Source organism: Malania oleifera, chromosome 11 (genome assembly GCF_029873635.1).
Source record: "Malania oleifera isolate guangnan ecotype guangnan chromosome 11, ASM2987363v1, whole genome shotgun sequence".
Classification (NCBI taxonomy): Eukaryota; Viridiplantae; Streptophyta; class Magnoliopsida; order Santalales; family Ximeniaceae; genus Malania; species Malania oleifera.
This window is the reverse complement of record NC_080427.1, coordinates 66199270-66213636: the sequence shown is the minus strand read 5'-3', so window position 1 is coordinate 66213636 and position 14367 is coordinate 66199270. Positions and strand designations below refer to the sequence as shown.

Here is a 14367-nt window from a genome sequence, read left to right as displayed (position 1 = left end):
ATTGGTCTTATCACTTGGCTTTAATATAGGATTATGGCTATGTGATGAAGGATTGCTCGCCGATAATTCTAGGCAATCGTATTTCATTCGAATATTTAAAAATTTGGGATTTTGTTTTAATTTACCAACATTCCTAAGAGGCCAGAGTGACAGTATTCGACACATCCTCCCATCCTTCGAACAATTTTGTTCTTCACTTCTATCATAGCCTCTTCCCTCGAAGGCCAATGAATCGTTAGAGGAACTCTCAAACTTGAAGGCACTTCCTGCTTCCCAACCGCAAGTGTCAGTTACCCACTCCCTCCCTCTTCTCCATTTCCCTCCTTTGCTCAATCCCTTCCTCTTGCCCCCCACCTCTAAAAAAATCAATTGACAAATGATATTGTATATTAATATCATTAGTATAATATTAATATCAAATCATCAATATTAATACTATTATGGAAGTATGGAACTTGGACCATTCCCTTGCTTAGTCGCTTAACTAAGTTAACTTGCTTTCAATTGTTTTTCTTTGTGATAAATGGATGATAATATGATAAGACTAAACATTGGAATATTAGTTTTCATTTGTTTCTTTCATTTGTTTAATTGCTTGTGATTTGAGTGTGCTGAATTAATGTATATTTTGTCAGAGTAATGGTGTTAGAGAGTTCATCATCCTCTACTTGAATCAACAGTAAATTCATAACTGGTGCATTAGATGATAATGCCCCTCATTGGGCTTATGTTACTAAATTAGAGAGATAAAATAAGGAAGGTGGAAACTCCAATTAGTGCGGCTATCGTCAGCAGTCCTAGAAGGGATCATATTCTAGCGTAAAATCTCATTTATTGAAAATTTTAGCAGTTGGAATAAGGGCATGTCCTGAGGAGTCTATGGGGACTACCTTGTTGAAATGCAAAAAATTTGAAAATGAAGTAGAAAGTAGTAAAAAGCCTACACAAGTGTCATTGCTGCTTTGTCCAGCTCCACCACGACTTCCTAGCCAATCTACTAGTTTGGATTCATCTTGTTTAAGAGGGGGAAAGTGGGTGGAAATTCTCTGTTGGAGAAGGCATTTCAAATGAAGACGAGGGACCGCATGAAATGCTTGATTGCAAGGATGTTTTATATTGGTGGTCTACCCTTCTACTTTGCTAGTTATCAATATTATGTGACAGCATTACTAATGCCGCCAACAAAAACTAGGCTTTGTTCCTCCAACGTAAAATGTTTTGGGAACAACTCTTTTACAAAAGGAGAAGGCACAAATTCAAAGCATGTTGCAATCAATTAAGGAGACTTGGAAAGAAAAAGGGGTGGGTTGTGTCAAATGGTTGGACTGATCCACAAAAAAGCAGCTAATTAATTTTATGGCTACATCAGGAGGGGATCCAATTTTCTTTAAGGCTGTCAATGGAACAAAAGATGCCCAGATAATGTCAGATGTTGTTAAAGAGGTTGGATTAGAAAATGTGGTCCAAATAATTACTGATAGTGCACCAATGATGAAGTTTGAGGGATAAGTCATGGGATCAAATTATCATATTTCTTGGACTCCATGTGTAGGGCACACACTTAATTTGGCTCTCACGAATATTTGTGTAGCAAAAATCTGAGCAAAATTAAATTGCTTAAGTGTAGTTGGATCATTGATGGGGCAGAAGATGCTTCATTCGTTTGCACTTTCCACACAAATCACTCAATGAGATTGGCAATTTTCAATGAGTATATAACACTCAAATTGCTTGCGACAGTTGATTCCAGGTTTGCCTCAGAGATAGTTATGCCTGAAAAGATGAAGATGATAAAGAGATGCCTCCAATGAGTGGGCTTCTTATAAAGAAGACAATATTGGGAAAGCTATACATGTGAAGAAATCATTTTAAATGATGTTTGGTGGAAAAAGTTATTACATTTTATTATTCACCAATCATATCTATGACATGCTTTGAGCAAATACTAATAACCCTATTTTGCACTTGGTGTATGAAATGTGGGACGCCATGATAGAAGAAGCAAAGAAAGCAGTATATCAGCATTTAGGCTTGGTAACATGGGATGGATCATCCTTTTATGAAGTGGTGTATAACATATTAGTTGCTCGATGAACAAACATTTACACCACTTCATTGTTTGGCTCGCTCTCTTTTGTCTTTTATATAACCTTTCAAGACAAATTCTATAAATTATATTCTCATTAATCCCTTTTCTAACAAACCTATGTAAATTGTTATAAGTTTTATAGCTAGCAATGGTTTACTAAGGATACAATTGTGTTACTCCACACATAGATAAATTTCTTACAGAAGGAACAAATGTATTCGAAGATTTTTTTTTTTTTTTCCCAACCTCAAGGATAAGGAGGATGCAAATGTGGAATTTGCCACATTTTGCGGCTTCATGCATGTGTTTGGTGGCCTTAAATCCACACAAGATAGATACACTTCAGGGCCAAAGTTTTGGTGGTATATCCATGGTTCATGAGCACAAATGATTCAATTGTTTGCCTTCAAGCTTCTAGGACAACCTTGCTTATCCTCTTATTGTGAATTGGATTGCCTATTTATTTGTCCGTTCATTGAAAAGGAACAAGATGGCGGCTAAACGTGCTAAAGATTTGATAAATGTGAAGACTAATTTGACTTTTATCAAGAAACACTAAAGAATACACGAACAGAGCAAACAAATTGTGGGACATTGGAACGATACTTGGGATGAGCCATTTGGAGGTGCCAAGGTGTTTGAGGTTGTGTGTCTTTCCCTTGATGAACCAAATATGGAGGCCGTTTTTTTTAGAGATGGTGGTGGTGAAAATGATGAAGCATAGTTGATGGATGTCTTATTGTGTTTTCTAGTATTCCTTATATTTTGTTACTAGATTTGTATTTGGACATATGTTTTTATATCTTGCTTGGGAGCCTTGGACAAAATTTTGGGTTGTTGATGAATGATGTGTATTTCTTGAGTTATCTAATGTGAATGTTTTCAATGATTATGCAATTCATAATTGTGCATGAATGAATAATGATGCCAATTCCATTTTAAAAGTTACCTCAATATTTGTCATCCAAAATGACAGAATATATATTTATTAGCGTATCCAAGCCATGTTGCATCCTCATTTTTTTCAAAATCATCATGTCAATATCCTGTTGCATCCATGTCCAATGTATGCATCAGAGCTTCCTAGTAAATTAGTAAATCTATATATTTTTTAAGTTTAGTTAATTTAGGGATATTTTGTGCATCTTAAATACTTTGAGGTTATTTTGCAATTATTTGCTAGGGTTTGGGTTATTTTGTAGTTACATGTGTTAGTTATAATGTTGGATGTATAAGTACTTTGTATTGTGCTAAACAGTTGTCAGTTTATCAGTTATCATTTTAAGTTCTGAATCTCTCTCTCTAGTCTGTTCTGTCCAGTTTCCCTCTCTTCCTGTTCTTCTTTAATTCTATATTCTGTTCCTAATATCTGTCCTATCATCTCTTGTGGCTGCAGCATCTTCTTTCCTTCTCCCTTCTTAATTCTTCTCCTTCTTTTCTCTGTTTGTTTCTCTCCCTCAATTCTCTTTCTATTTATGTTTCTATAACTATCCTACATCAATTTGGTATCAGTGCCCAACCACGATTACCACACCATAGCCAAAACCTTACAACCATCAAAGCCAAAGACCAGAGCACTGCCATTATTGACATAAACCAGAACAAGGAACAATTATTTTTTATTCAATTTCCATTTCTGTATGTATTGTTGTACAACTACAACTCATATGAAGCATTCAAAGATCAGAAATCAAGGAAAATTTAAAATTCAAAGTACTGTTCATAACTGCAAACTTTTCAGGAAAGTACAATCATGCCCCTAGAATTTGGACACTAACTTCCACGCATCATCTCATCACACCTCCCTTATCATTAAATACAGAGTCCCTCAAAACACAATCCCCTTAAATTTCATCGCGGTCCGATCACTGGAATGTTACCACACACCAGCCAAACATTTTATCCCAACAGTTTCCTTGCCAGAGTTATTTCTTCACACCAACAGACTCATCAACTCTAGATCTAGAATTAGCCAGATGACCATCATCAGAGCAGCCTCACCAGCATTGCACACACTCCATCTGCCAGCAACATACGAGCGGATTAGTTTCTCATTCTCTTGCATCTTCCAAAATCACTAGCATTAAGTTTACCCATGATATTTTGGTTTTTTTCGGCCATATTGACTCAGCTTTGAGATATTTTGACCTGCACTATAGGATCTTGAACTGTTAATGCATATTTCAGTGTTTTGAAGGTCTGCTTAGCATTTAGATTGAGGCATTTTGAGATTTGCTGTGATAAATTACTTTCCATATGCGAGATTTTGCTGTTGGTTTGAAGAAATCGAATTTTGATTATTCGACACATTTTTGGAGGATAAAATCAATGTGCCAGCACAGTTTTTCAAGTTCAATAATAGAGTTTCCTTAGATCATTAGCAAGAAATTCAGAAATACTGTCTAGAAACTGAAGAAATTTTAATCGGAGCCAGCTTTTCTAACACTTGACCAGATATGAATTTGGGAAATGTTACATGGGCTTCCATGCCATGTCTTCGGAGTTCAGAATATGCCCGGTTTCATGGTGACTTTTCAGAGAGAGAATTCATAGATTGGCTCTTCTACCTAGATATTTAACTTGAATCCTGAATGCTATGGGATACTAGAAAAAAGAAGGACAAGATTTGCATCTTATAAGCTTGTGGGCTATGTGATTGAGTCGTGGAATAGAATACAATCCTACTGATGACGACAAGGTAAATCTCAAACATTCTTTTGGTTTAGAGGGGAAAGTTTTCCATCATCAGATATTTTTCCCTAATTATTGTGATGAGATCATCCACTATCTTAACAAAAGAAAGAGTTCTAATTTCTCACAAGAGCCTATCAAGGATGAAACAGAAATTCTTGTTATGGACTATACATATGATAATTGAGAAGAGGAAGGTGCAAGTAAGGTTGAACTCTCAAAACAGCCAACAAACATAAATAAATCAGAAATTGTTGTTGTTTAGGTCTACACATATAATCACATAAAAGAGGACATTCCAAGTGAATCTGAATTTATTGTTATCATGGATTATCAATGTGAAAATGAAAGATCCAAAGGTTGTGTAGACGGTAAACCACACAATGCCATCCTTGAAGAGCAAGCATATGCAATGGAACAAAATGTTCAAGTTGTAAGAGATTCTGAGGAGCAGGCAGCAAAATCCAATGTTGAGAATTCCATTCAAAGCAAGACTGCAAGAGCTTTTAGAGGATGAAATTGTTGAGTCTTGTGATAAGTTAGTGAAATATAGGCCCCAAGCATTGGATAATCTTCCAAAATGTGATAATTCTCCACCTATCGACTCTATCGAGACTGGGAAAATATTAAGGAACACTTCTCAATAATTTGTTGTTGATATTTGCATGTCAGTTGAAAAAGGACAATGTGAAACTAAAAGTTGAACAGCCAATGAGTGAAACTAAAAGTTGAACGGCCCATGAGTACATATTCCCAGCTCTTGTTGGACCAATGTAAAACTCGACATCGAGTTTTCTCTAAAAAGGGGAGTTTGATGAAAGATCACTGCTGAATCTTTTAGACAATCATATTTCATTTCAAAATTTAAAAATCAGGGTTTTGTTTTTAATTAGCAAATCTAGACATTTAAGAAGTTTAATTAATTTAGGGTACGACGTCAAATATGTGAGGGTTCCTGCACCATTCTAGACGTGGGCAGGTAAAGAAGTTAGTTCAAAAAACTAGGATTAGATTAGCAACTTGGAATACAGGGACACTTATGGGTAAAAGCATGGAAATTGTGGACACAATGATTAGAAGAAAAATTGATATAACTTGTCTTCAAGAAACTAAGTGGGTGGGGGACAAAGCTAGAGAAATTGATAAATCGGGATTTAAACTTTGGTAAACTGGAAAAGAAGAACATAAGAAAAGAGTAAGAATTATTGTAGACAAAAACTTAAAAAATAGAGTTGTTGAAGTACACAGAGTAGAGGATAGAATTATAAAAATCAAGATGGTATTAGGCCAAGAGATAATAAATATCATTAGTGTTTATGTTCCTCAAGTAGGCTTAGCAGAAAATCTTAAGAGACAATTTTGGGAAGATCTGGATAGTATTATACAAGGCATACCAAGGACTGAGAAAATATTCATAGGAGGAGATCTGAATGGACACATTGAAAGGGATAATATAGGTTATGAGAAGGTACATAGATAAGGGGAGCTTAGACGCAACGGTAAGGTTGTCACCGTGTGACTTGGAGATCATGGGTTCAAGGTGTGGAAACAGCCTCTTGCAAAAATGCAAGGTAAGGCTGCGTATGATAGACCCATTATGGTTTGCCCCTTCCCCAAACCCCGCATATGCAGGACTGCAGGAGCTTTGTGCACTTGGCTGCCCTATAGAGGATACATAGAGAATATAGATATGGAGACAAAAATGAGCTTGGGGAAATGATCTTAGACTTCACTATGTCATATGATTTTATTATAATGAATACTTGCTTTAAGACGAGAGAATACCACTTAATAACCTTTAAAAGTAGACAAAATATAAGTCAAATAGATTTTTTTTTTAATTAGGAGGGTAGATTGTTTATCATGCAAGGATTGTAAAGTTATTCCAGGTGAAAGCCTAACCATACAACATGGAGTCTTAGTATTAGATATATGCATTAAAAAATGGAAGAAAAAGGATAAAATACACTAATGTAAGAGGACTAGGTGGTGGAACCTAATGGGAGAAAATATAATAAAATTTAACAGTGTTTTAAAAGGCTCAATCGAGGCTCGCCTCAAGGCAAGGCGTGCTCAAAACGCCTTGAAGCTCAATCTAAAATACCAAATTCCAAAAATGCTAACGCATTACATGCTGAGGCATACACATTTTTCCAAAAAGCACGCCTTTTGCGCCTTTTTAGTTGAGGTTGGCGCATTTTGGGTGTGTGATTCTCAAGTTAGAATTGGTAAGAAAATTTTAACTACATATTTGTACAAAAGGAATGTCATAATATGAGTTTATTTCTAAAACTCTTGAACCTCAACCTTTCCAAAATAACTGGACTTGTATCTTAAGTCATGAAAATAGTTTGAACTTTGTAATGATATAGCTATCTCTTGTCATGATTTATGTCATGTATTCAAGTTAGCAATTTTTGAATGGCCAACAAGTATTTTGCGAAGTACATCTAGTTTTTCTTTTTTACATTATATTTGTGATTTTCTTAATTTTTACTTTATTTTAAATATATATAATTTATTTAACAAATTTTTATCTTAAAAAACAAATTCTCAAAAGGCTTACGCCCCAATGCCTTAAGGCTTACGCCTCGCCTTTTGAGGGCTAAAACACATCACCTTACGCCTACGCCTTTTAAAACATTAAAATTTAAAGATAAAATGATCAAAAATGGAGATTGGACTATAGAGGATGGGATAGATACAAATACACTTTAGAGTAGATTAACTAGCTCTAATAAAAAAATAGCAAAAGAGATTTTAGGTGAATCAAAGAGAAGATTCTCGAATGGCAAAGAAAGTTAGTGGTGGGATAAAGATGTCCAAAAAGCCGTAAAGACAAAAAGAATTTTGTATAAAACATGGCAAAAATGAAACATGGATAACTTTGAAAAGTAGGCGAGAAAAGATGCAAAAAAAGCTATTAGTGAAGTTAAACACAAATCATTTAATAGTTTGTATCAATGTTTTAAAACGCGAAGGCGTAAGGTGAAGCATTTTAACCCTCAAAAGGCAAGGCGTTGGGGCATAAGCCTTTTGAGAATTTGTTTTTTAAGATAAAAATTTGTTAAATAAATTATATATATTTAAAAAAAAGTAAAAATTAAGAAAATCACAAATATAATGTAAAAAAGAAAAACTAGATGTACTTCACAAAATACTCATTGGCCATTCTAAATTTGCTAACTTGAATACATGACATAAATCATGACAAGAGATAGCTACACAAAGTTCAAACTATTTTCATGATGTAAGATACAAGTCCAATTATTTTGGAAAGGTTGACGTTCAAGAGTTTTAGAAATAAACTCATATTATGACATTCCTTTTGTACCAACATGTAGTTAAAACTTTCTAACCAATTCTAACTCGAGAATCACACACCCAAAATGCGTAAGCCTCAACTAAAAACGCACAAAAGGCATGCTTTTTTGTAAAAATGCATAAGCTTCAACATGTAATGCGTTAGCCTTTTTGGAATTTGGTATTTTAGATTGAGCCTCAAGGCGTTTTAAGCATGCCTTGCATTGAGGCGAGCCTCGATTGAGCCTTTTAAAACACTAGTTTGTATCATAGATTATATACAAAAGAAGGAGAAAGAGATATATTTAAACTTGTTAAAGCTAGAGAAAGGAAGAGTAAGGACTTAAGAAATGTAAAATATATAAAAAGTGAGGATGATATTGTATTGGTTAAGGACGAGGACATAAAAGATAGCTGGCAAAGTTACTTTAGTAAGTTGTTTAATGAAAACCAAATAGAATGCTTAAACTTAGAATTGACAAAAGAGGAAAAGACTAAAAATATGAGATTTATTTGCAAAATTGGGATTAATGAAGTTAAGTTTGCACTAAAAAAGAAGAAAAATGGAAAAGGTATAGGACCAGATAACATCCCAATTGAAGTTTGGAAATGCTTAGGTGATAATGGAACTATATGGTCAACTAATTTATTTAACACAATTATAAAAACTAAGAAAATATCAGATGAATGGAGGAAAAGCACTTTAATACCCATATACAAAAATAAAGGAGATATTCAAAATTATAATAATTATCGTGGAATTAAACTTATGAGTCATACAATGAAACTGAGGAAAAGGGTAGTTAAACAAAGATTAAGGCTAAAAACAAAGGGTCGCAGAAAATCAATTTGATTTTAGGCATAAGAGATATACCACAGAAGCCATATATGTTTTAAGAAGATTAATGGAAAAGTTTAGGGAAAAGAAGAGGGACTTGCATATGGTATTTATTGACTTAGAGAAAGCATATGATAAAGTACCTAGGGAAGTTCTATGGTAGGCTTTAGAAAAAAAAATGTTGTATGTAGTAGGTATACTGATGTCATTAAGGATATATACAATGGAGTAATGACTAGTGTAAGGACTATAGATAGAGAGACTAGAGAATTTTCAATCACCATTGGTGTACATCAAGAATCTGCTTTAAGCCCTTATCTTTTTGCTTTAGTGATGGACCAACTGACTAAGAACATTCAAAATAAGGTTCCATGGTGTATGTTGTTTGTAGATGATATTGTATTGATTGATGAAACTAGGGACAGAGTAGAGGCTAAGTTATAATTATGGAGAGAAGTTTTAGAATCTAGAGGTTTTAGGATAAGTACAAATATGACAAAATATATGAAATGTAATTTCAGTAATGGACGGAGGAATATTGGAGACAAAGTTAAACTTGATGATGATGAAATAAATAGTACTTGTAGATTTCGATACTTTGGATCTATTATGCAAGCTAAAGGAGAAATTGAAGATGGTGTAATACATAAAGTTAAAGCAGGTTAAGTAAAATGGAGAAGTGTTTCAAGTGTGTTTTGTGATCGTAGAATACCCTTAAAATCAAAAGGGTAGTTTTATAGGACGGCTATAAGACCAGTTGTGTTATATAGATCAGAATATTGGGCAACGAAAAAACAGAATATCCAAAATGCAAAAGTTGCCGAGATGAGAATGCTTAGAACGATGAGTGGTATAACACTGAAAGATAACTTAAGAAATGAACATATTCGCAATAAGTTAGGTGTACCTCCTATAGTAGATAAGGTAAAGGAGGGACGATTCAGATGGTTTGGGCACTTGCAACATAGGCCACACAGTGCGCCTGTGAGGAAGAACGAGTTAGTTACTGTGGGGGGTAGTAGAAGGGGTAGGACCGTAGGAGTAGACCGTAGACCTAAAATAACTTGGAATGAGATAGTGAATAAGTATTTAATAGCCTTAAATTTGTCAAAATAAATAGTTCATGACCGCATAAATTGGTGGAAAATGATTCATATAGCCAACCCCACCTAGTGGGACTTAAGGCTTGGTTTTATTGTTGTTGTTGTGTATTTTAAGTACTTGGGGGTTGTTCTGTAACTTCTCTTCTCTCTGTGTTTCTCTCCCTTAATTCTATTTCTCTTTCTGTTTCTATATCTGTCAACATCACTATTACAAACCCTAAGGGCTCGTTTAGTCGTGGAAAATATTTTCCTCTTTCCATTTTTAGTTTTCCAAAGAATTATAAAAATTTTAGCTTATTTTTTAGTTTTCCAAGATTCATATTAAAAAAGACAAAAAAACAAAGAGTTTGTTTAAATGTACAAAATAATTTTTTTTATTTTTTATTTCTCGATTTCAAAATAAATACAAAAAAGACGACTTGTTTTTTCAATTTCTCAAAAATTATATAAAGTAGTAGTTGGAATTATGAATCTGGGGTCTTGAATTTGGATTTGTGTAAGTGTCAAAGAAATTCAATACATAATCCACACAAATCGAAGTCCAAGATCCTAATTTCATGCTCCCATACACCAAGGACGAGCTAGAAATCTAGAAAAAAATAAAATAAAATGTTTTCCAACTTCTCCATATAAATTTAGAAAATTGGAAAACAAGGTGGCATTTTTTTAATTATTTGAAAAATTATAAATGAAATATAGAACCATTTCCACAAGAAAATAATGCCAAATCTTTTTTATTATTGCTCATTTATTGCATACAAATGTTGTAAAATGAAAAATTAGCTAACTTTTTTTGTAATTTTTTAGAAAATTAAAATGGAAAATTGAAAACTATTTCCACAACTAAACAGGCCCTAAAATGCTTGGAGAGAAATCTAATTTTTTCACACACACATATCCAATAAAAAGAAAAATCCATTAAGTAAATATTTTCTTAAATCTCTACATCAATTTTTAAATGATTTTCCAAAAGTACAAATAAATTAGAATCAAAATGTGGAACCAAATTTCATTTTTTTAAGAATTAAAGCATTTTTCCCTATTCCTTTTTTTTAAAATTTTTGCCCCTGCGGATTCATAATTACAGCATCTATGTAAGGAGAAAATCCATATATATGCATTGTTGAAGATTTGTAACATACCTGCAGGAAAGGCTTGATAGGTGGGCAGCACGGGGCATTATTTTGATTTGAAATCCAAACTATTCAGACAAATCATTATTGTATAATGAATAGATTTGCTTGGATAAAGCCGAACTCAAAAAGTCAATGTTATGTTCTTTTTCCTTTGTCAAGAGCCAAACAGCAATTAAGATTTTGCAACTAAGCTTGCGATTGGTTCACAAATACCTATTCCTAGGAATAAGATGAAATACAATGAGAATGTAAGAAAATTGTATGTGGATGTAATAATTTAGAAATAAATCACTCATGCAAAAGTTTGTGTTATTCCATCCAACAAAATATATATGAAAGGAATAGACATTCCCATGGTGCAGTTTGGGAATAGTTATTCTTTGTCTATTCTTTATTATGGATTTTCATAAAACTTTTTCACCGTTATTTGCTTTATGATAATTACTCATTTTTGTGTAAACTATCAACTTCTTTAATTATAACCACTCTATTCTTAAGAATAAACAAACTTAACCTAAGTTAATCCACTATATTGCATACATCAAGTCACACAACTTGGGTGAAAAGCTTACAAGGTGCAAAATCATATTTCAGCGGGAAATTCAAATAACTAAAAAAAATTCATTGATAATTCATGAGTATAATAATATAATTACTTGGACCAAGCTATCAATTTAACATTTCAATACAGGGAAACAAAATAAAAAATGATAATAGCTTACCAGTTGGCAGCATTAGCTATTACATTGCACCGTAAACCTCCTCCTGTATAAAGTCGAGTTATATCTCCAACAAATGTGAAAAATTTGTCCGAGTTGATGTTTTTTTGTGCAGCCTTAGCCCTAACCAAAGACAAAATCTTTGATCCATGACACAAATCCACCAAAACAAGCCTAGCATTCTCAAGCTTACTCATGAACTCTTCAACTTTCTCAACTATGATATCAGATGCTTTCTCAAGGTTGAAGTGGAAGTCTGAAGTCGATATAGATGGAAATGCTAAAGTGGGAACATCATTTGAAGAAACAGTACCACTATCAGAGCCCACAGCTCGGCTCTTACCTACATCTGCCTTATCAACAGGGTTACCTGATGATGAGCAAGCATTTTCAGGAGCTTCGCAGCAGGGATCCATTTCCTTACTACTTTCAGTAGAAACAGAATCCTGCAATATCTTTGCATCAGCACTGGCATTAACAGGAACTTCCACCTTTTTCAAGAACTTCCTAATACCAAGTTGGATTTTGGCATCTGGTTTCTTCTGGCCAAAACAGCCAGATGGAAGGGTATCCGATGGACCAAGTGCAATGTATGTATCAAGAGCAACTTGAACATCTGAGTCGTTCTGGCAAAATGTGATTCGAGAGAACCCTTCAGTCAGCTTAGGCAATTCTTTCTTTTGTAGCATTCGATTCACAACAGCAGCAGCTTTTCCACCTTGCAAGTTGCCTTCATGTCCAGTCCGCTTCACAGATCGCGAAATACAAACCTGGGCAGGAAGATCTAGCACTACAGCTTGCACATCTACTTGGGAACAACCAAGCTTCATAAACTCTGCACGTTGTTCCCTGTCTAGATTGCATCTGTCAATAAATACACTTTTGCCATCCTTCAAAGCACTGGCTGCACTCTTTAGACACTGAGCTTTTGTTCCAGATTTGCCATTTCCAATCGTATCCTGCAAGTAAGATTTCGAGTTTGTAACTTACCCAAAGCAGGATCTCAGACAATGAAAACAACCACTCTACATGTAAGATGTCAAATCATTAGAAGTGACACAAATAGAAGGCCTTCCAATTCTTTCCATGCCTTTTTTTTTTTTTTTTGAAAGATAATATAATGCATTCAAGTATACAAGGAGAATTCAGCAAGGAACAAAAATCAAAAAGAACAAAAGAATTAAAGAGGGAAAATTCGAGAAAGAGGATGATTGAAGCTCCTCAGTTAACCAAGAGAAAAGATCCGTACGTGCCAATCAAAGTTCAATAAACAAAAAGAAGATAGTATATAAACATGTGCATTAAGAGAAAGCATATGGATTCATGATGAGTTAACGTTCATAAACAATACAAGCAAAATCCTGCAGCCAATTGACAATCATTCAAATTTTGCGAGGATCATTAATCCGGAAACATTCACATAATGGGTTCGCGCAAACGTGCAAAATGAAGACAATTACTGTATTTTGACCTCCAATCCTGAGTGAAGCATTTTATCAAGCATGTGATAGTCAATACTCCTAAACAGAGAGGGTGAAGGAGAGACCTGACAGACTCGGAACCAGGGTCGGGCGGAGGAACCAATTACACGTTCGCAGAATGCGGACTTGCCGCTGCCTGGCGCACCCACCAGTATCACCAATACGGGCTTCCCCTGTTCTTCTCCTTCTAACCGCAGTATTCATGGATTAAATTCAACCCAGAGAGAAAAAGATATCGAGGGGAAAAACTTCATAGTTTATAATACAAAAACAAATGATTAAAACCCTAACAAGAACATGAAAAACCAGATAAGATATTGTACCTCTAGAAGTGGGTTCGCAAACCATGTCCATTTCTGGATCTTGTGGTGTTCTCAGGAGGCGTTGTGACTTGAATATCGTGCATTAACGGCGAAGCTGCCGCTGCAAGTACGTTTCTGGGGTTGCGACGCTGCCTCTGCAAACCCCACTTCGCTTTCTGCTGGAAAGTCCGGCAAAATCTGCTCTTTGGTCGACAAGGTTCGAGTGCTTTTGCAAAATTCTGCACTAAACAAGCTTCCCGCCGTCCAAAAGTCTCAAGCGCCGGCTGACCAGCGATCAGTGAATCATTCGCAGAACGGTCTCGAGGAGAATTTTAAAAGAGAAAATAAAAAAAATTAAAAAAAAACATCGCTTTACTTAAATAATTTCTGAAAGATGCAATCTAGAAAGAATTTTTTGAAATGGTGGATATGCAAAATCGAGGTCCAATAATGCTTACTAAAACTCGTTATTCATAAATTTAAGGGTGGCAAAACAGGTCAAAATCCAATGAATAATTCGTGATTTGCTGGTTTAAATCGTGTTTGGATTTCATACAAGTTGTCTCATTTATAAATGAGTCAACTCGGACCCGACCCGTTTATTAAACGCATTAGTTGGGTTCGGGTCGGGGCACCCGATAGGTGACCCATTTATGACCCGTTTAAAAATAAAATGGAGTATTTTTTATTAAAAAAATATCATTT

General features: G+C 34.6%; 1 protein-coding gene across 4 annotated transcripts in view; it reads right to left on the bottom strand.

Annotated features, from left to right (window-relative positions):
- Window positions 1-14122, bottom strand: part of LOC131168392 (transcription factor bHLH140) — a 35471-nt gene extending 21349 nt beyond the window's left edge. For 2 of the 4 annotated variants that reach the window (XM_058127766.1, XM_058127767.1), the window contains exons 1-3: window positions 13684-14120; window positions 13426-13547; window positions 11883-12838 (exon numbers count right to left, since the gene is read on the bottom strand). In XM_058127766.1, the coding sequence (XP_057983749.1) occupies window positions 11883-12838; window positions 13426-13547; window positions 13684-13714 (1109 nt within the window). In that variant the 5' untranslated portion in view covers window positions 13715-14120. Of the gene's footprint in view, window positions 1-11882; window positions 12839-13425; window positions 13548-13683 lie in introns of all 4 variants that reach the window. The other 2 variants (XM_058127768.1, XM_058127769.1) reach the window with 2 other exon arrangements.
- Window positions 14123-14367: the final 245 nt, after the last annotated feature.